This window comes from Ranitomeya variabilis, chromosome 2 (genome assembly GCF_051348905.1).
Source record: "Ranitomeya variabilis isolate aRanVar5 chromosome 2, aRanVar5.hap1, whole genome shotgun sequence".
NCBI classification, from domain to species: domain Eukaryota; kingdom Metazoa; phylum Chordata; class Amphibia; order Anura; family Dendrobatidae; genus Ranitomeya; species Ranitomeya variabilis.
In genome coordinates this window covers 448249301-448272986 of record NC_135233.1, presented here as the reverse complement: position 1 = coordinate 448272986, position 23686 = coordinate 448249301, and the positions used below count along the sequence as shown (strand labels likewise).

The 23686-nt window shown below is 43.5% G+C and overlaps 1 protein-coding gene across 3 annotated transcripts in view; it reads left to right on the top strand.

Annotated features, from left to right (window-relative positions):
• LOC143806559 (alpha-1,6-mannosyl-glycoprotein 4-beta-N-acetylglucosaminyltransferase-like) overlaps positions 1-23686 on the top strand; it is a 61377-nt gene that overhangs the window by 29829 nt on the left and 7862 nt on the right. For 2 of the 3 annotated variants that reach the window (XM_077287234.1, XM_077287232.1), the window contains exon 2: positions 23318-23476. In XM_077287234.1, the coding sequence (XP_077143349.1) occupies positions 23351-23476 (126 nt within the window). In that variant the 5' untranslated portion in view covers positions 23318-23350. Of the gene's footprint in view, positions 1-17983; positions 18133-23317; positions 23477-23686 lie in introns of all 3 variants that reach the window. The other variant, XM_077287233.1, reaches the window with a different exon arrangement.

Here is a 23686-nt window from a genome sequence, read left to right as displayed (position 1 = left end):
TTACCAAAGAAAACTGACTCTAAGTTGGCTGTTAAGGTTACACCTAGATATTCAGGTGATTGGTGGTCCATTGAAAGGGAATATCTAGTTTGAGCTGCCAGCTGGTGGTAAGGGATATATTCAAGGCGTGTGATTTTGAATCGTTTATCTCCAGAGTGGATATGTGTTCAAATATATTAAGAGAGTGGATTAGGGCTGGCAAAGATGATTGTGGGACAGTTAAAAGGAGTAATATGTCTTCTGCAAACATAAAAAGTTTGTGGGAAGTATACACAATTACTATATCTTGTATATTTGGGTTGAGACTAAGGGTACCGTCACACAGTGCAATTTTGATCGCTACGACGGTACGATTCGTGACGTTCTAGCGATATCGTTACGATATCGCAGTGTCTGACACGCAGCAGCGATCAGGGATCCTGCTGAGAATCGTACGTCGTAGCAGATCGTTTGGAACTTTCTTTCGTCGCTTGATCACCCGCTGACATCGCTGGATCGTTGTGTGTGACAGCGATCCAGCGATGTGTTCGCTGGTAACCAGGGTAAACATCGGGTAACTAAGCGCAGGGCCGCGCTTAGTAACCCGATGTTTACCGTGGTTACCAGCGTAAAAGTAAAAAAAAAAAAACCGTACATGCTCACCATCTGATGTCCGTCCTGTCCCTTGCCGTCCGCTTCCCGCTCTGACTGTCTGCCGGCCGGAAAGTGAGAGCAGATCACAGCGGTGACGTCACCGCTGCACTCTGCTCTCACTGTACGGCCGGATCTGTCAGAGCAGGAAGCGGACGGCAAGGGACCGGACGGACATCAGATGGTGAGCATGTACGGTTTGGTTTTTTTTACTTTTACGCTGGTAACCACAGTAAACATCGGGTTACTAAGCGCGGCCCTGCGCTTAGTAACCCGATGTTTACCCTGGTTACCCGGGGACTTCGGCATCGCTCCAGCGCCGTGATTGCAACGTGTGACCGCAGTCTACGACGCTGGAGCGATAATCATACGATCGCTGCGACGTCACGGATCGTGCCGTCGTAGCAATCAAAATTGCACTGTGTGACGGTACCCTAAGGTGAATTGCAAAAAGAAATAGTGGTGATGGGGGGCATCACTGACAGGTACCTCTTTTAATAGGAAAATGTGCTGAGGAAAAACCATTGTTGTGGACATAGCCCAAAGGGGAACTATGTAAGAGATAGATCCATCAAATAAATTGATCCGGGAATTTCCATTTCTGCAAGACTGTAAATAGATATGGCCATGAGATAGTATCAAAGGCTTTTTCAATACCAAGTGATAGAAGCATACTAGCAATATAAGTATTGAGAAGGGAGCTGCAATCCCTTAAAATGTGCAGTCCGAAAAAAACACAGCAGCATGTAGCATAGAAAAACCTTTTTGCACAATAAGTAGCTGGAAAGTATATCTTGTGTAACTTTATTGCAGACACACACTTAGCATAAACAAAAGAACCAATGTTTCAGCCTACTTCAGCCTTGTTCATGGTTATTTTTTCAGGAAAACAAGGAATGTGAGATCTGTCTTACATGGACGCCAGGAGCATATGGGAAGCCAGCAGTGCGATGGTGTGTCGACCGAAACGTTGGTTCTGTTGTTCAAAACAAGTGTGTGTCAGCAATAAAATTACACAAGATATACTTTCCAGCTACTTATTGTGCTGGAAGGTTTTTCTACACTACAGCATACTAGCAATGTTACATTGTTTGCACTGATGCAGAAGATGAAAAACGCTACGGATATTATCAGATGCTTGCGAATGGGGCACAAAACCAACCTGATCATTGTGTATGAGAGATCCCAGACCCAAATTTAGGCGTTGAGATAAAATGTTTGCTAAGAATTTGAGATCTATGTTTGATCGGGGATACTGGTGTGCAATTAGACCATAGTGTGTGATCGGAGTTTGGTTTGGGTATCATTGATATTGCTGCCAATAAAGAGGTTGCCCCTGACCTATGCCTGTCTCTTAATGAATTAAAAAAGGTGGTGATATGATGGAGCAGGACAGATGCATATTTTTTGTAGTAAAGGGCTGCGTACCCATCAGTGCCTGTTTTTTTTTTTTGTTAATTTTTAGAATTTGAATTGCATTTTCTATTTCAGAGGGAGCAATGGCTTGATTCAGAAGTTCAATCATATTAGGATCAAGGGTTGGGGAAGGGTAGAGTTTAGGAAAGCTTCTATTTTTTTGTGTATTGATTGAAGAGGTGTCTTCGTAATAATGTTCAAGTTGCTGTTGAAACTGGCGAGTAAGTAGTTATGGATAGGAGGTTAAACCTGTGGTGGTGCACAGACATATGAGTACGAGGTGGGCGGAGGCATTTGGGGCGTCTGGCATGGTTAGGGTTATTTTTATTATTAAGGGCATAAAAACGTTGAGACTAACGAATGGCTCAGTCTGCGCTTTTGGAGAGGCAGAGACTGAGTTCAGAGCGTGCTTGTGTGAGCTCGCGGTAAGTAGAAGGGGAGGGCAAGTTCTTCATCTGGGACTCTAATGTTGACAACTTACTCTCCAGAGCAGCTGTTCTTGCGTATGTTTATTTCTTCTTCCTTAAATGCAGAAACCTCTCAACACTGCGTTTTGAATTTTCCAAGGGGAAGACTGGTGAAGAAGCTGACTGAAAGTTCAGAGATAAATATTCATAGAGATGATCTTTCAGTCTCGGAGCAATTTCAGTATAAGAGAGCAAGGAGTCATTCAGAATCCAGTTGAATGAACGGGGTCGTGGGTGTAGAGTAGAGAAGGAGAGCCGGACTGGAGTGGTCTGAATAGGGAGTGAACTGTATAGAAACACTTGTTATATTGGGTATGAATGATGGGTGGCCAATATGTGACATATCCTAGTATAGACTAAATGGCGTGGAGAGAAGTATGTAAAGTCCTTGACCAAGGAGAATTGTTCTCTCCATAAATCTACCCATTGGTACTGGGAAAGGAATTTAAGGCTATGTGCACACGTTGAGGATTTAACTGCAGATCCGCAGCAGATTTGACGCTGCGGATCTGCAGCTGTTTTCCATGCGGTGTACAGTACCATGTAAAGCTATGGAAAACCAAATCCTGTGTGCACATGCTGCGGAAAAATCCGCACAGATTTGCTGCAGTTTATTTTCTGCAGCATGTCAATTCTTTGTGCGGATTCCGCAGCGTTTTACACCTATTCCTTAATAGGAATCCGCAGGTGTAAAAACACAGGTGAATTCCGCACAAAAACCGCAACTGAAGAGCAACTGAATCTGTAGAAAGAGGCGCTATTGAGAGAGTTAAAGTTTGAGGGTTTGTAGACTTTGAGAGTAGTGTTAAGTATGGTGTTGGAGTCACCGCAGAGAAGTGTAGTGCCTTGGGCATGTTGTTCGGAGACAAGTAGTCAAGAGAAGAAGGCAGATTGAGTATTGGGAGGATAATAGGAGACAAAGGTCACCACCTCATCGGAGATAGAACCTATCACCATGAGATAACAGCCCTCTTTATCTGCGACTAATGATTTAAAGATGAAGGGGACCGATTTCTTGAAGCAAGCAATAAAAAGCATATAGCACAATGGCATAATTTAAATATATAAAGGATACAGTATAATGGCCCCAAACAGTGCTTCAAACTGTATAATGTGCCCACATAGTGCTCCATACTATATAAAGGCCCCACATGGTGCTCAATACTTGTTTAATGGCCCCACATGGTGCTCCATACTGCATAGTGGCCCCACATAATGCCCCATACTGTATAATGGCCCCATATAGTGCTCCATACTGTATAATGGCCACACAGTGCTCCATACTGTATAATGTGCTCAAATAGTTCTCCATGCTGTATAATGGTGAAACATAGTGCTCCATACTGTATAATAGCGCCACATAGGTCTCCATACTGTATAATGTGCTCACATAGTGCTCCATGCTGTATTTTGGCACAACATGATGGTACACACTGTATAATGGCCCCGCATAGTGCTCCATACTGTATAATGGCCCCACATGATGCTGAGATCTCATTTCCCGAGATCTCCATCTGCGCATGCGCTGCCCGCCCGGCAGCCATTTTCCCAAAGTCCACTGCATAGTAAACCATGTAAGTGCGGGGGCTCTGGTCTTTCACAAAATGTCAGCAGAGCCCCCGCACCACCGAACACCCGCAGCGGCGCACATCCAAGCACCCCCTCGTCTCTGCCTACAGCAACGCTCCACTCTTGCCTCTTCCAGCAGCGACCCTGGAACCCCACTTCATGGCAGCCACCACCCCCAGTAAGCAATAACACGCATGGATTAAAAGAAGCACCACCATATTATTTAAAAAAAGGGTTTTTTTTTTTCCTGTTTTTCTCCTCAAAATTTGAGGTGCGTCTTATAATCGGCAAGATACGGTAGTTCTGGGCTGATTCCTGATCTTTCTCAGAATTGTCCTTACCATACAAAGCGAGATCTCGCATGGAGCCCCAAACTGAGGAATATTGACAGTCATCTTGTGTTTCTTCCATTTTTTTAATAATTACCCCAACACTTGTTGCCTTCTCACCAAGCCGCTTGCCTATTGTCCTGTAGCCCATCCCAGCCTTGTGCAGGTCTACAATTTTGTCCCTGTTGTCCTTAGACAACTCTTTGGTCTTGGTCATGGTGGAGAGGTTGGAGTGTGATTTGATTGTGTGGACAGATGTCTTTTATACAGGTAACAAGTTCAACAGGTGCAGGGTAACGAGTTCAGAATAGAAGGGCTTCTTAGGGCAGAGACACTGCCATATTTCTCGTGCGATAATCGCATCGCACTGCACGGACTGGCCTGGCACCTCTCCTGACCTGAGCAAGACAGTATGATGTATTTCTATGCAGTTGTTAAGATCAGGCCAGGGGAGCCGACAGCCAGTACGAGGTTTACGATGCGATTCTTGCACGAGAAATACGGCAGTCTGTCTCTGCCCTTAAAGAAAAACCAATAGGTTTGTGAGAGCCAGAATTCTTGCTGGTTGTTAGGTGATCAAATACTTATTTCATGCAATAAAATGCAATTCAATTATTTAAAAATCATACAATATGATTTTCTGTTTTATTTTTAGATTTTGTCTCTCACAGTTGAAGTGTACCTACGATAAAAATTACAGACCTCTTTATTCTTTGTAGGTGGGAAAACTTGCAAAATCGGCAGTGTATCAAATACTTCTTTTCCACACTGTATGTTGTTAAAGAAATGGTTAATCTTCACTTTTTAAATAACAGAAAAATAACAGAATTACAGAAAAACAAGTATTGTGCAAGATGTTATCATCTGGGTCTCCTTGTGGACAATTTCCTGGACATTCCACACAGTAGTGGTCAGAATTCGATATATGTCTGTTTTCCAGGACGTCCCCCTGACAGCACACTGGAGGACGTCCCCTCCTCCTTGCAGGGACAGGAAAAAACACACGAGAGGTTAAAAGGTCCCACTCCGCCCCCTTTCCTTCAGTGTTTTTTCCTGTCCCTGCATGGAGGGACACACGAGAGCAGCGCACGTGTGAAGGCTTACCGGAGGGCTCAGGGGGATCGTGCGGCGGGTACTATATCCTTCCCCCTGTCTAATCGGCCCAAGGCAGAAACTTCCCGGTGGGGAGTCCCTCTGCCACAGAGACCAGTCGAGCGGATGGGCTCCTGGGTAGAGCCGCTTTCTCCCAGTGGGGGGCTCTCGGCTCGGGAGAAGAGGAGCCGGAACTATGTGTTCCATACAGGAACGGAGGAGTCGGCGGTAATAGAGCTGAGCGTCACTTCCGGTGACGTCAGTGGAGGCCCAGCGTGCGTTCCACATCGTGGAACGCAGAAGTAAGTGGGGGAAAATAGCCGAGGTCACTTCCGGTGACGTCAGCGGTGCATCCGGGCTGGTGTTCACGGCGTGGTGGGCGGCAAATTTGATTAGTTGCGTCCAGACTGCCTAGTGTCCACATGTCTGGAACCTGCAGTCATACAATCGGTGTCACTGATTTGGCGCAAAGAGGATCGTGAGCAGGGGTCAGGATACCTGAAACAAAGGAGGATATCGACATCAGAAGTGAGGATGCCGGGGTAAGTGCGCATAGCACAAATACACCTGAACTCACATGTAGACACTAAGCCCAGTCCCTATTCTTGTATTATTAGGACAAGGATACCCCACAAACACTCCTCCCAACGGCAAAAAAGCCAGGCAAGGCCTTGGTAAAATCTAGCCGTTGCTCCATGTGCCATGTAAAGCTTCCAGAGGCGTACAAAAAAGCACTCTGCAGCTCCTGTATTTCCAAGGTTGTAAGAGAAGAACAACCAACATTATTGTCGGAGATGAAGAGTTTAATCAGGGAAGAAGTACAAGCCTCCTTGGCTACAATATCGCAACAACACCACTCCAGTCCAGGTCCGAGCCGCAAGAGAACTAGATGGGACCCAGAGCAAGAAGACATTGATATTTCGTCAAATGAAGATTCAGACTTCAAGAGCTCAGAGCAGGAAGAGGGAGAACTTCCAGCGGAAGAACAGGATCAAGGAAGGAAATATCTTCCCAGTGGAAGACACGGAAGATCTAGTGCAAGCGGTGAGAAATACTATGCAGTTGAAGGAAGAGCCGCATCCAAAATCCAGACAGGATCTGATGTTTGGAGGTCTAACATCTCAGAAGCAGACGGTATTCCCTGTAAGCGAACATATCCGGCTGATGATATTGCAAGAATGGAAGGAAGCAGAGCTTAGACTAGTGATGTCTCGGGAATTTAAGGGATGACTACCATTCAACCCAGAGGATGTCAAAACATAAGAAGAAATCCCTAAAGTCGACGTTCCTGTGGCTAAAGTTACAAAAAAGACTTCTATTCCCTTTGAGGATTCGTCAAGCCTCAGGGATGCCATTGACCGCAAGGCGGACATTCTCCTACGTCGTGCTTGGGAGACGTCAGCAGCCCTGATACGGGCTAATATTGCGGCGACTTCAGTGGCAAGATCTATGTTCATATGGATGGGGCAGTTAGAGGAGCATTTAGTTAATAAAACCCCACGGGCTGAAATAATCTCTTCCCTTCCCATTATAAAATCAGCTACAGCCTTTATGGCTGATACTTCAGCCGAATCTGTGAGATTTGCGGCTAGAAATAGTTCTTTATCTAATGCAACCCGTAGAGCCATATGGCTTAAATCCTGGTCGGGGGATAACGCCTCTAAAAATTGTGTGCCATTCCCTTTGCAGGATCCAGGGTATTTGGACAGGCATTAGATGACATCTTGGAGTTTGCGTCGGATAATAAAAAAGGATTCCCTGAGGATAAACCCAAGAAGTTTCAGCCTTTTCGGAGAAGGCCACCACCCCGTAAACAACCTGAATATAGGGAACAGTGGAGATCCAACAGAGGGTCCTATAAAGGTTCCTATACCCAGAACAGAAGGGGAAAAAAATTCCATTTTTGGGTCAAGCTCTAGACCTAGGAGGCAATGACGCCATAGGTATAGGGGGCAGGCTCAGGTTTTTTTCTCAGCAACTGGGGTCAGACCACACAAAACGAGTTTGTACTAAATATAATATCCAAAGGCTACAAAACAGAACTTGTATCTCCCGCTCCCCAAAGGTATATCTCACCGACAACTGTGGCAGCTGACTCTCCAATGTTTTCAGACCTTCAGGAACTTTTCAGCTCCCAGGTCATAGTTTGGGTTCCCGCATCAGAAATAGGCAGAGGTCACTACTAGGGTTGAGCGACTTTTGCTTTTTTAGGATCGAGTTGGGTTTTGTGAAACCCGACCTTCTCGAAAGTCGGATCGCGTGAAATCGGCCGATTTAACTGGAAAGTCGGGTTCCGGACCGGAACACGAAACCCAATGCAAATCAATGTTCTCTCTCTCTCTCTATATCTATCTATCTATCTATCTATCTATCTATATCTATATCTATATCTATCTATCTATCTATATCTATATATATATATATATATATATATATATATATATATATATATATATATATATATATAAATATATATATATATATATATAAAATCTCCTCCGTGCAAAGCATATGTTGTGTTTGACTGCGGAAATCACTGCAGCCCGAACGGTAATATGGCTCTATGACGCCGCAGAAGCCAGGCCGGAACCTATGTCATCACACTGCCCACACTCCTTAATTGGCTGAAAAAATGGCGGGGAAGGCGTCATACAAAACGCGACTTTGGCGCCAAGATCGCCGACCACGTGGCCAATCCCACGCTGGAGTCAGTTCGGGTTTCACGAAACCCGACTTTGCCAAAAGTCGGCGACTTATGAAAATGAACGATCCGTTTCGCTCAACCCTAGTCACTACTCTTCCCTATTCTCAATCCCGAAACCGTCAGGGTAAAGTCACACCATCATAAACCTAAAACCATTAAATGCTTGGGTCAAATACAAACGGTTCAAGATGGAATCCATAAAATCAACTATCCATCTCATAGACAAAAATTCAGTAATGTGCACTCTCGACCTGAAGAGTGCGTATTATCAGGTTCCAATTCATCCAAGCTCTCAGGAACTTCTGAGGTTCTCGGTAAGTTTATCGGATCAGACCTGCCACCTCCAGTTCCAATGTCTCCCGTTCGGTTTGGCTTCAGCCCCAAGAATATTCACAAAGCTGATCGCAGAAGTTGTTGCATACCTAAGAAACCAAGGAATTACAATAATTCCTTATTTGGACGATTTTCTCCTGGTAGCTCGATCAGAAAAAACTTTACTCCTACACAGAGATCGAACCATAGCGGTGCTGGAACACCTGGGATGGGTCATAAATCGAGAAAAATCTAATCTAAAACCCGAATCTCGGAAGGTATTCCTGGGAGTGCTTTTGGATTCAACCTGCAGACAGTCCTTTCTGCCAAAAGAAAGACAGGAGTCAATGAAAAAGATGATCATAGAATTCCTGAAAGGTCGAGTTACCATAAGATCAGCCATGAAGATCTTAGGGAAGATGACAGCCTGTATCACCTGTGTCAGGTGGGCCCAAGCTCACTCAAGACCATTACAAAGACAGATTTTATCGGTCTGGGATCGTTGCCAGGCGTCTCTGGACAGACGGATTCAACTATCATCAACAGTAAGAAGATCATTGCGGTGGTGGACACAACCCAGCAACCTAAGGACAGGTGTTCCATGGATTCTGACTCCTTGTGTGGTAATCACCACAGACGCCAGTCAATGGGGATGGGGAGCACACCTGGAAGGACGTTTTTTTCAGGGCAAGTGGCCCAAGGACATCAGCCACAAGTCTTCAAATTTCAGAGAACTTTTAGCAGTTTGGGAGACCCTAAGACGAAACCAGTCGCGGCTAAAGAACAAGCATGTGAAGATCCTAACGGACAACATGACAGCAGTGTCTTTCCTGAGACACCAGGGAGGTCCCAAGCACAAAGCACTTCAAGATCTAGCGCAAAAAATATTTGCCTGGGCAGAGAACACAGTTCTGTCGATTACAGCAGTGCATCTAGAAGGGTCTCAGAATACCCTAGCCGACTACCTAAGCAGGAGGAAGGTCTGTCCGACAGAGTGGGAACTAAACCAAGAAGTTTTTCAACTATTATGCCACCATTGGGGAACCCCCAAGATAGATTTGTTTGCCACAAGGAAAAATTCAAAGATGCCCAGATTCTATTCTCTCAACCCTTCAGAGATGCCAGAAGCAGTAGATGCCTTAAGCCAGACTTGGGATGAATCACTCTCCTATGCGTTTCCTCCATTGGCACTCATTCCGGTGGTGCTCAGGAAAATTCAGGAAGACCAAGCTACAGTTCTGATGATTGTGCCATTCTGGCCGAAAAGAAGCTGGTTTCCGTTGCTGGGATCCATGACAACAGAGAACCCAATCAAATTCCCTCTATGGAGGAACATCATTTATCAGGGTCCTGTCTTACACCAAGACCCAGAAAGGCTACACCTTTCAGCATGGATCCTGAAAGGGACATTTTGAAAGCTCGGGGTTTATCAGATGAAGTCATTTCAACTATCCAAGCGAGTAGAAAATCGGTAACGTCGGCAAGTTACTACAAGATATGGAAAAGATTTTGTATGGAAGGTGGCAGGTCTACCATGTTGCCAGATGCCCCGGACATTCCCAGAGTTCTGGATTTTCTGCAATCTGGATTCAACATGGGGCTTAGGCCTAGTACCCTTAAGGTACAGATTTCGGCCCTCAGCATTTTCTTAGATTATCCTTTAGCCTCACACCCATGGATAATTAGGTTTGTTAAAGCCATACAGAGATTGCGTCCCACCTTTAGACAGTTAGTTCCCTCTTGGGACTTAAATTTAGTCCTCAGGGCTCTATGTAAAGATCCTTTTTCATTAGGGGAAAACATGCCTATCTCAGTCCGTACATGGAAAACAGCATTTCTAGAAGCAATTATGACAGCTAAATGAGTGGGAGAAATTCAGGCTCTATCTATTAGGGATCACTACCTTCAGGTTCCCGATGATCACATAATTTTAAAATTAGACCCATCGTTTATCCCTAAGATAGCCTCAATACAAAACCGAAACCAGGGGATAATTTTACCATCTTTCTGTGAAAACCCCTCGAATGCAAAAGAACAATCATTACACTCCCTTGATGTCAGACAAGCAGTGTTAGAATACCTAGAGGCCACTAATTCCTGGAGAAGGGACCCTAACCTATTTATCTTGCTTGGGGGAAAAAATGGGGTAAAAAAGCTTCTAAAGCTTCTATAGCTAGATGGATCACAACGGTAATTTCTAAAGCCTATTCATTAGAAGGGGTAGATTGTCCAGCTGGAATTAAAGCTCATTCTACTAGGGCTATCTCAGCATCATGGGCTGAACGAGCGGGTGCGTCGTTAGAACAAATATGTAAGGCCGCAACCTGGGCCAGAGTAAACACATTCTGTAAACATTACAGACCTGATGTGTTAGCAACCCAGCAAACGTCATTCGGGAGAAAAGTTCTCCAAGCATTTGTCCCACCCTAAAGGAGTTTTATCTGGTATTCTCCAGTGTGCTGTCAGGGGGACGTCCTGAAAATGGGTATTAGACCTACCGATAATTCGGTTTCCAGGAGTCCATCCTGACAGCACCGTTACTTCCCCCCCTATGTATTGTATTTTCATATGCTGTAATATGATGTGGTTAATAAAAATTCTATTTGCATCTATCCATGAGTGGTACTTGTCAAAACACTGAAGGAAAGGGGGCGGAGTGGGGCCTTTTAACCTCTCCTGTGTTTTTTCCTGTCCCTGCAAGGAGGAGGGGACGTTCTCCAGTGTGCTGTCAGGATGGACTCCTGGAAACCGAATTACCGGCAGGTCTAATACCCACTTTTGTCTTCATCCACCCAAGAATCCTGAATGTTCAGCCAAAATCTCAGAACCAGAGCACACTGACATTTTCTTATGTAATCTAACTTGTATACCAGGATGTGTCTGACAACCTATTGTATAATATATACCGTATTTTCCGGCGTATAAGACGACTTTTTAACCCCTCAAAATCTTCTTAAAAGTCGGGGGTCATCTTATACGCCGGGTACAGATAAAATGTGCATATGGTGGGTGGGGGGGAGTGGTCCCGATGACTAAGACAGGGGGCGTCTCACAGTAAAGTGTGAGTGGAGTATATCCCCCTATTACCTCATTGCGGCAGCGTGGGGGTCTCTGTGCTGGGAGCGGCAGCTCCTCTTCGTGCTGTGGGTGCTCTGTGCTGTGGGGTGGCGGCGCATCTTCGTGCCGTGGGTGCTGTGGGGCGGCGGCGGCGACGCATCTTCTTGCAGCGTCGGGGCTTCTCCGGCATCTCCTCCAGGCCCGGAGGCACCACCAGCCCCATTGCTTTGATGCGGTGGCCTCCGGGAAAATGGCCGCTGCTCAGATTCAGGTCTCGTCTCCCGAGGTCTCGGGAGACGAGATCTGAATCTGAGCATGCGCCGCCCACAGCGGCCATTTTCCCGGAGGCCACCGCATCGCAGCCTCCAGGAAAATGGACGCTGCTCAGATTCAGATCTCCTCTCCCGAGATCTCGGGAGACGAGATCTGAATCTGAGCAGCGGCCATTTTCCCAGAGGCCACCGCATCACAGCAATGTGGCTGCCGGACTGCCTCCGGGCCTGGAGGAGATGCCGGAGAAGCCCCGACGCTGCAAGAAGATGCGCCGCCGCCGCCCCACAGCACCCACGGCACAGAGCACCCACGGCACGAAGAGGAGCTGACGCTCCCAGCACAGAGACCCCCACGCTGCCGTATTGAGGTAATAGGGGGATATACTCCACTCACACTTTACTGTGAGACGCCCCCTGTCTTAGTCATCGGGACCACTCCCCACGCCAAAAGGCACATATTCACCGGCCCTATAAGATGACATACGGCGTATAAGAAGACCCCCGACTTTTAAGAAGATTTTATATTTTAACTGGAAAAGTTGGGGGGTCGTCTTATACGCCCAGTCGTCTTATATGCCGGAAAATACGGTATATATCCTTGCCAATTTATTATGCAACTCTATATTTCCTTTTGATCTTGGGGCGTTAAAAGCCCAGCCCTGAAAATAAAGACGGGAGACTATTTGGACAGACAACGAGCGTGTGTCTCTCTGATTATTGCTTCATCGCTTAGGTACCTGAAAGACAGAACACCTGAGTAGGTTAGAAATCCTGTCTCTGACAATGTCCAGCTCCAAAATGCGATGCTCTAAAGCAACTCCTTATTATTAGTAATTTATGAAAGACTTTATCCTCTAAACCCAGGGGGGAAATGCGGATTGCCCAAAACAGGAAACACAGAGGAAGATGGTAAGATATGAGAATGGACCGTGGGAGGAGTACAATATGCAAGAGTGGCCCCAATCGTGGAATGAGATTTAAGCTATTTAACCAAGGACAAATCCAACCACGGAGTAGCCATTAAAGGGATAATTGTAAAGCTTTGCTTCTTTCGGACCAAGGCTTTCCTCTTACTATTGACCCATGTTGTTTAATAGGGCTGTTCAGAATGACTTTTGTCTCAGTCTGACTGCCTGCGAAAAAAAAACATTGCAGTATACACTATTCGCTTCTGAATCTTGGATGAGACTTGCCCATTCTAGTTTATGGGTGCATAAAACACACAAAAAATTGGATCCCAAACTAAACAGATACATTTATATTATAATCCTAGGAAACTATATTTAATCATGTAGATGAATGAAAATGGATCTCGCATGGATGTCACACAGCCTTAAAAAAAAAACACACACGGATTATGACTATATTAAAATAGTCTGAGTTTTCTTGAAGAAACTTAAACGATTTTTCATACGCTCATCTGCAGCCGGCTTAAGGGCCAAGAGATTGGTCTACTTATATGCAGCTAAAAGATCTAGGCCTCAGCTGAAGTTGCCAAAAGGTTCATGTTATAGCTTCTTAAGGTAACATAAGTCTCCTCATTTCAAGGGTGCATAATAAAAAAAAAAAAATATCCCTTTGTGCACCTACTAATAAGGCACCTTTATAGATATCCTAAGAAATATTGATTATTATAAGGGTTGTCTCATATCCACGGGATAGGCGATAAATGTATGATCGCCTAAGCCCCCCATGTGAATAGAGAGTTTGTGAATGTTTACGACTACAAGACTTAAAAGAAAGAGCTGATCAGTGGTCACACATACTCAATGCTGCTACATTCATGCAAGGGACATTAAGATTCTGGATCAATATTGGTACCAGTGGATGCACCTGTGTAAACCGCACATATTTTCGAGTTACACCACTGATAAGTAATGTATTGTTGCGGTACCCAATATGCTCCGTTATGCTGCCACTGCCTCTGTCTATCAGACTAGCACCCATTTTCTTCTCCTAAATAGCAGCTGAAGCGGTACGGGCAGAGTCATGGGAAGTTTGAATGATGCCTTCCTTACCTACAGATTGATGTTTGATAGAACAGTGCCAATGTCAACAATGTTGTATCCATGCCAGGTCACAAGGATCGGGCAGCGTAACGGAGGACTTTTTTGCATATATTAGAGATGTATAATCAAATTTAATGTCAGAGGTGGAAGATCCCTTTAAGTTATATGATCCCAAAAATGTATGCAAGAAATTGCAAAAAGGGTACAAATTTACATGATCTAAAAAAAATATTTAGTATAGCATAAGGTCAAAATTAAACAACAACGAAAAATGACAAGACCAGATAAAAATGCAGAGGAACAGACAATACAATAATTACAAACAATCTCGGACTGGCCCACAGGAGGACAGGAGAATCCTCCAGTAGGCTGCCCCTGTGAAGGCATGCTAATGAGTAGTGCTATTATACTTGATTCACAACTTGCATAAAAAGCTATCATCTAATAATAATCTTTATTTTTATATAGCACCAACATATTCCACAGCGCTTTACAGACATTTTCATCGCTGTACCCAAGGGGGCTCACAATCTAAATTCCCTATCAGTATGTTTTTGCATTGGTTTCCTTCCACACTCCAAACACGGAGAGAACATATAATCTAATCATTCATTAAACAAGCTAGCCAAGTCAATATTACAAAGAAGAAAAAGTAAATTTGTGTATTGTGGTTAGGTTATTTTTGCATGTAGCTGAACAGTGGACCCAAAGAATCCATGTTACTAGTTGGGCCTTTGTGAACCCAGTCCATCACAGATTGCAAATATGTGATGGACAGATTGCAAATATGTGTGCAGAATTATTAGGCAAGTTGAATTTTGATCACATGATACTTTTTATACATGTTGTCTTACACCAAGCTGTTCAGGCTTGAGAGCCAACTACCAATTAAGTGATGTGCATCTCTGTAATGAGGAGGGGTGTTGTCTAATCAAAACCCTATATAAGGGGTGCTTAATTTTTAGGCAACCTCCTTTCCTTTGGCAAAATGGGTCAGAAGAGAGATTTTAAGGGCTCTGAAAAGTCCAAAATTGTGAGATGTCTTGCAGAGGGATGCAGCAGTCTTGAAATTGTCAAACTTTTGAAGCGTGATCACCGAACAATCAAGCGTTTCATGGCAAATAGCCAAGAGGGTCGCAAGAAGCGTGTTGGGCAAAAAAGGCGCAAAATAACTGCCCATGAATTGAGGAAAATCAAGCGTGAAGCTACCAAGATGCCATTTGCCACCAGTTTTGCCATATTTCAGATCTGCAACGTTACTGGAGTAACAAAAAGCACAAGGTGTGCGATACTCGGGGACAAAGCCAAGGTAAGAAAGGCTGTAAATCGACCGCCTTTGAACAAGAAACATAAGATAAAACATCAAGACTGGGCCAAGAAATATCTTAAGACTGACTTTTCAAAGGTTTTATGGACTGATGAAATGAGAGTGACTCTTGATGGGCCAGATGGATGGGCCAGAGGCTGGATCAGTAAAGGGCAGAGAGCTCTTCTCTGACTCAGACGCCAGCAAGGTGGAGGTGGGGTACTGGTATGGGCTGGTATCATCAAAGAGGAACTTGTGGGACCTTTTCGGGTTGAGGATGGAGAGAAGCTCAACTCCCAGACCTACTGCCAGTTTCTGGAAGACAGCTTCTTCAAGCAGTGGTACAGGAAGAAGTCGGTATCGTTCAAGAAAAACATGATTTTCATGCAGGACAATGCTCCATCACATGCCTCCAACTACTCCACAGCGTGGCTGGCCAGTAAAGGTCTCAAAGAAGAAAAAATAATGACATGGCCCCCTTGTTCACCTGATCTGAACCCCATAGAGAACCTGTGGTCCCTCATAAAATGTGAGATCTACAGGGAGGGAAAACAGTCCACCTCTCGGAACAGTGTCTGGGTGGCTGTGGTGGCTGCTGCACGCAATGTTCAGCGTAAACAGATCAAGCAACTGACAGAATCTATGGATGGAAGGCTGCTGAGTGTCATCATAAAGAAAGGTGGCTATATTGGGCACTAATTTTGGGGGGGTTTGTTTTTGCATGTCAGAAATGTTTATTTCTAAATTTTGTGCAGTTATATTGGTTTACCTGGTGAAAATAAACAAGTGAGATGGGAATATATTTGGTTTTTATTAAGTTGCCTAATAATTCTGCACAGTAATAGTTACCTGCACAAACAGATATTCTCCTAAGATAGCCAAATCTAAAAAAAACCACTCCAACTTCCAAAAATATTAAGCTTTGATATTTATGAGTCTTTTGGGTTGATTGAGAACATAGTTGTTGATCAATAATAAAAATAATCCTCTAAAATACCACTTTCCTAATAATTCTGCACACAGTGTATATGGTAATAGTTTTATAATCAAGAGCTACATAATATCAATTCTGAATAACTGCGATGAGCCAGAACAACCAAAGGAATGACAAGCAAATAGAATAATTAAACTAAATTGCCCAATAGTTCAAATAAACCACAAGTAGCTGTAACAAAAAGGAGAATGTAATAAGACAATGTGAGCTGTGATAATACAATAAAACACAGCTAAAATAAGGGACAGAGTATCCACTATATTAAGTACTGCACGAGCCCAGTATTGTACAAATTATATACACTCACATTTACATATATATATATATATATATATATATATATATATATATATATATATATATATATATATATATATATATATATATATATATATATATATATAGACCTAGTCTTCCTCATCCACTCCAAAAACTCTTCAAAAAAAAACTCTATTAGCACATGGCCACAGAGTGAGAGAGGGGAGGGAGTGCTACCGACTTGGACAAATATAACGAAGAGCGCAAAACTTCAGAGGGAACGTCCACTTATCTTTGGACCTACAGCATGTTAGGCCGGTTTCACACGTCAGTGATTCCGGTACGTGAGGTGACAGTTTCCTCACGTACCGGAGACACTGACACACGTAGACCCATAAAAATCAATGCATCTGTTCAGATGTCATTGATATTTTGCGGACCGTGTCTCCGTGTGCCAAACACGGAGACATGTCAGTGTTCGTGGGAGCGCACGTTTTACACGGACCCAATAGAGTCAATGGGTCCGCATAAAACACGGACCTCACACGGACATTCTCCGTCTGGGGTCCGTGTGCGTGCAGGAGACAGCGCTACAGTAAGCGCTGTCCCCCCCACATGGTGCTGAAGCCGGTATTCATATCTTCCCTGCAGCAGCGTTTGCTGTAGAGAAAATATGAAGAATAGTGTTAAAAATAAAGATTTAGGTGTCCGCCGCCCTCCCACCCCCTGTGCGCCCCCCCCCCCCGCTGGTCAGAAAATACTTACCCGCTCCCTCGCTCCTTCCTGGTCTGGCCGCGGCTTCTACTGTATGCGGTCACGTGGGGCCGATCATTTACAATCATGAATAGTCGGCTCCGCCCCTATGGGAGGTGGAGCCACATATTCATGACTGTAAATGATCGGCCCCACGTGACCGCATGCAGGAGAAGCCGCGGCCAGACCAGGAAGCAGCGAGGGAGCGGGTAAGTATTTTCTGACCAGCGGGGGGGCGCACAGGGGGTGGGGGGGCGCACAGGGGGTGGGGGGGCGGCGGACCCATGGATCTTTATTTTAAACACTATTCTTCATATTTTCTCTGCAGCAAACGCTGCTGCAGGGAAGATATGAATCGCAGCTTCAGCACCATGCAGAGTGGGTACCACACGCTCCGTGTGGTACCCACTCGCCATACGGGCGGCACACGTGTGCCGCACGTATGGCCTCCGTGAGTTCCCAGGCACACGGACACGGATAACTCCGGTACCGATTTATTCCGGTACCGGAATTATCTGGATGTGTGGGACAGCCCTTAGAGAAATCAGGTCTTTAAAAAAAATTAAAAAAAAACGCTAAATACCCCTAAACCTCTACTCTGTACAAATATATCTTGCAATCAAATTTTTAGTTTACAAAAATATACACACTTCAATTGTAGATTAACATTTGGCTCATTGTCCACAAGGAGAAAAAAAAACAAAAGTGAAGGGTGGCACACCCGACAGATCAAATATTTGAAAAGAAGATTTGACCCTTGCTGGAACTGATTATTGTACAGATGTCACATGGACATTTTCTGCTTCCTTCTTTAGGTTCAATAATTGCATCATTGACTGTAAAAGCCACATGTAAAGAGTGTCTTCCTCTTGAGAGAACAGTTTTCACAAGTGTGGGAGATTACATAGCAGACAGCACTATAAACTTTAGTATTAGTTTGACCGTCCCTGTCGGGTTTAAACATGTAAGTATACATTGCTTTTATATACATTATCGTATGCTGTACATGGCTAGACTAGAAGTACCGCTGTCAAACTGTAGTGCAGGTACCATAAGGTGAGATCTGGGAGGTCAGAAAACTGTGGAGGAGAACAACACTAAAGTGTTTAACAACTTCCTAATATTCTTGGGGCACAATTCTATATTACATTTTTGGCTGTTTTGTCTGGCTTTTGGTGTTTTCCGCCTGTTTTACATTTGCACCTTATTCATCTTTTATTTTGTGCCTTTTATTCTTTTAGTCTATTTTATGTGTTGACCTTTTTTAAAAGTTAGTCATTGTGGTCGGGGTTTGGGGTTTCCAGATATTTCTTGCTGATTTTGAAACAGTTGCAACATTTTTGCACATATGTACTTTTTTCCTCCTTTCTTTGAGTTATTTTATGTTTAGAATTTTTGCGACATTTTAGCAGAATATTTCACTTTTTGTGCTAAAAAGTCACAAAAAATATTTGACAAAAATAAAGCGCATTTTTAATTTTGTGTAAAATTCATGAACCATATATACAATTTTGAATAATTTGGCACAATAAAACATCAGCAAATACCACATGACAAAAAAACAGTGACCTTTGCCCCTTAACGACATATGACATACAGGGTACGTCATATGCTGGCTCCCTGCCTTAGCTGTAGCTCGCACGCTGATCCCGCATGTTTGTCGGCAGATAATGGCTTTAAGGCACATTCAGACGTTCTTACAAATCGGTCAGAAATCGGACCGCAATGCACGGAGTGGTCGTAGGTCTCTGTAGAAATATATGAAGCTGTCATGCTCCGATTGGGAGACTCGTGGCCAGTCCATACATTGCGGTCTGACCTCGGACGGGTTTGTATGCAAGCCTGAATGTGCCCTAATAATCAGCCAGCATCTGGATGTAACTTAACCTGTCAAATGCCACTGTCAATCAATGACAGCAGCATTCACAGTGCGCTGGCAGGGGGGAAGCTGTTCTATGCTCCCATCAGTGCACCCATGCCATGATCACTGGGTGCCAATGGGTTGCCACGATGGCCAGGAGTCTGCTGAAAACCCCTGTGCCTGTCATGACAGTACTTCTGTGAAAACCAGCTCATCAGTAGAGGCACTCGGTGCACTGTGGCCAAACATTTGAAAACACATTCCCACCTGCTTGGTTTCCAAGTATTTCTGCCGCTCTCTGGCGTTATGAAGATAGAGCTGTCAAAGAAGATGGTGGCAGTGGAGATAGATGGAAAACAAGTGAGTGAGACTGCGTATTTAAATATTTGGCTACGCCACGGTGCACCGAGTGCCTGTACTTGGTTTGAACAGTCATTATGATGACTGTTTCAGGCACCCTAGAAAAAGAACATTGTTGTGCACTATGTCAAAACGAAATTTGGGAACCTTGAAGCGGTTAAAACAAGTGACATGATCATTCTTTGAGTGTTTTTTATGCTGCAGTGTTTAGTCTTCTTTTGGTTTGTCATGTTTTAACCCCTTCATGACCTTGGGATTTTCCGTTTTTCTGTGTTCGTTTTTCGCTCCCCTCCCTCCTAGAGCCATAACTTTTTTATTTTTCCGTAAATTTGGCCATGCGAGGTCTTATTTTTTTTGGGACAAGTTGTACTTTTGAATGCCATCATTGGTTTTACCATGTCGTGTACTAGAAAACGGGAAAAAAATTCCAAGTGCGGTGAAATTTCAAAAAAAGTGCAATCCCACACTTGTTTTTTGCTTGGCTTTTTTGCTAGGTTCACTAAATGCTAAAACTGACCTGCAATTATGATTCTTCAGGTCAGTACGAGTTCATAGACACCTAACATGAGTAGGTTATTTTTTATCTAAGGCTACTTTCACACTAGCGTCGGTACGGGGCCGTCGCGCTGCGTCGGCCCGACGTACTGACGCAAACTGTGCAAGCGCCGCACAACGGGGGCAGCGGATGCTGTTTTTCCACGCATCCGCTGCCCCATTGTGAGGTGCAGGGAGGTGGGGGCTGAGTTCCGGCCGCGCATGCGTGGTCGGAAATGGCGGATCGTCGGCACAAAAAAAGTTACATGTAACGTTTTTTGCTGCCGGCGGTCCGCCACAACATGACGCAACCGTCCCACGACAGTTGCGCCGTGTGTCAATACGTCGCAATGCGTCGCTAATGTTAGTCTATGGTGAAAAAACGCATCCTGCAGACGACTTTGCAGGATGCGTTTTTTTTGCCAAAACGACGCATTGCGATGTATGCAAAAAAACGCTAGTGTGAAAGTAGCCTAAGTGGTGAAAAAAAATTCCAGACTTTGCTAAAAAAAAAAAAAAAAAAATTGCACCATTTTCCGATACTCGTAGCGTCTCCATTTTTAATGATCTGGGGTCGGTTGAGGGCTTATTTTTTTTGCGTGCTGAGCTGGCATTTTTAATGATAGCATTTTGGTGCAGATACGTTCTTTTGATCGCCCATTATTGCACTTTAATGCAATGTCGCGGCGACCAAAAAAACGTAATTCTGGCATTTCTAATTTTTTTACCGCTACGCCGTTTAGCGATCAGGTTAATGCTTTTTTTTTATTGATAGATCGGGCAATTCTGAACGCGGCGATACCAAATATGTGTAGGTTTGAGGGGTTTTTTTATTGATTTATTTTGATTGGGGCGAAATGGGGGGGATTTAAACTTTTATATATTTATTTTTTTCACATTTTTTTTAACTTTTTTTTTTTTTTACTTTTGCCATGCTTCAATAGCCTCCATAGGAGGCTAGAAGCAGGCACCACTTGATCGGCTCTGCTACATAGCAGCGATCTGATGTTTGCTGCTATGTAGCAGAATTGCAGGTGTGCTGTGAGCGCCGACCACAGGGTGGCGCTCACAGCTGCCGGGGATCAGTAACCATAGAGGTCTCAAGGACCTCTATGGTTACTATTCTGAAGCATCGCCGACCTCCGATCATGTGACGGGGGTCGGCGATGCGATCATTTCCGGCCGCCCGGCCGGAAGCGGTAGTTAAATGCCGCTGTCTGCGTTTGACAGTGGCATTTAACTAGTTAATAGGCGCGGGCAGATCGCGATTCTGCCTGCGCCTATTACGGGCACATGTCAACTGTTCAAAACAGCTGACATGTCCCGGCTTTGATGCGGGCTCACCGCCGGAGCCCGCATCAAAGCGGGGCTTCTGACCTCGGACGTACTATCCCGTCCGAGGTCAGAAAGGGGTTAAATAAAACCACTTTGTTTTTAATACTCCCTGGTATTTGGCTTTGCTAAAACTTTGATACATTCATGTATTGATTACATGCATTTTTAAGATATTTTACACCGTGCATACGCATTAAAAACACTTATGTGATTTTTACATCGAATGAAATTTTATTGTGTAATAACTTTTATGTGGATAACGTACCCGCAAGAGAAACCGAAATGTTGCGGATTGCAGTAATGCACCAGGGGGGAGTTTATGCAGAGTAAAAAAAAAAAAAAAACACAGTGGGCATGAGATTTCTATAAAATTCAATTCACTTAAAGCGCCAAAAACTAATTGTGACAATTTAACCTTTAATAGCGACACATGGAACAATTTCTGCCTAGAAACTATTGCTTGAATACACCAACAGCAGTTAAAACAGCAAATCTGTGGCACAAATAATAGGTTACAAGGTGTTGACTTCTGTCATGAGTTCCAAAGCAAATACATGTTGAATTTTTGTTCTACATGAAGAATGCATTATGTGAACGTACCCCTACAATTAGGAAATCCTATGTGAGCTAAGTACATCAATAGATGTTCCCTCTACTATTTGCTATGTTTTCAATTATGGTTGTTCCTAGACTGGACACAACTGGAGCAATTTTTTAAATAAGTCCCTTTCTGTTTTGTCAGGTGCAGTTTTTTTGTGCCAAATTCTTCAAAATGGTGCACACGATTCGAGAATTTGGTGCAAAGTAAAAAATTGGCCTTTATTTCCTGTCTTAAACTATTTTTGCAACTATATACAGAACAGACCAAAAGTTTGGACACACCTTCTCATTTGAAGATTTTTCTGTATTTTCATGACTATGAAAATTGTAAATTCTCACTGAAGGCATCAAAACTATGAAATAACACGTGTAATTATATACTTAACAAAAAAGTGTGAAACAACTGAAATTATGTCTTATATTCTAGGTTCTACAAAGTAGCCACCTTTTGCTTTGATGACTGCTTTTCACACTCTTGGCATTCACTTTTGGTCTGTACTGTATATACATATTTAATGGACTTAAAATAGGCGCAAATAGAATAATGAATTGGGTGCAAACAAAAAAAAACTGCACCTAGACAAAAAAAAAATCAGGTGCAAAGCCAATGATGAATCAGGTCCAAAGTATACTGAATTCTAGAAGTTTGTATTCCAAATTATTCAATTTTTTTTTGCATAATTGGATTTCTTTACTGGTATAACAGATTAAATGTAGTGGTTTCAATAATACAAAGTACTGTCCGATTTTTTTTTTTTTTTTTTTTTTTTTCTTCCACGCACTCAGACTTGCATGGTTAAGTGTGGTCCGAATATCTGGTGCAAATCTTGCATGCATCAATCGGATATGTGCACGGCCCCATAGAATAACATTGGTCCGAGTACGATACAATGTTTTGTCAGATGGCACTGGTATCGAAAAATCTAATTTACTAAATTGCAAATTCATCTGGATCATGTTCAGCTGCTCATTCTCATTACAAGACACTGCGCCAATATATTGAAAACCATGTACCTGAAGATAAAAAAAAAACAAAGTTTTTAGCTCCATTTTAAACCTTATTAAAATAATAATGGATAACCTCTTAACATCCTGTGATCAGAAAACCGCCCACCGCACTGCATTCCACCTCATGGAATATAATATTCCATGAGGTGAGGTGTCAAACTGCATTCCTCGAGGGCCGCCAACAGGTCATGTTTTCAGGATTTCCTTAGCATTCCACAAGGTGCTGGAATCATTCTGTGCAGGTGATTAAATTATCACCTGTGCAATACAAGGAAATCCTGAAAACATGACCTGTTGGCGGCCCTCGAGGAATGCAGTTTGACACCTCCGATATAAAGTCCTTATAAATAATCTCCAGGGTCAATGCTCTGCTAAACCAGGAAGATCATACTCATGGACTATTCTTTTGTGTACTGTATGTATATACTGTAACAGTTTTTATCTATTTTAGATAAGAACAAAATATTACTAGTTGCTCCAGAAGATGAGAAGTTCCCAAGTCTGGAAAGTTCTTTCTATATTGTTTTTTGGCCTTGGAGTCACAGTTCTGCTTGTCCGAGGTCCTGCCGATGTTGAGTGTCCAGACCTATCTGATCCCTATACCATACAGGTAAAGAATGAAGGTCCAGATTCATGATTTGCATTTTTGTTTTGTCATTTCTTTTTTTGTCTTGTGGTATTCATTGCTGTTATTTCCGCCAAATTGTTCAAAATAGCTTTTTACTTTGCATAACTGCGTCGTGTGCTATCTATTTTTTTCCTTGACCCGTTTTACAACTTATTAGCACAAAATCTTGCACATTTCATAAAATTGTAAAAA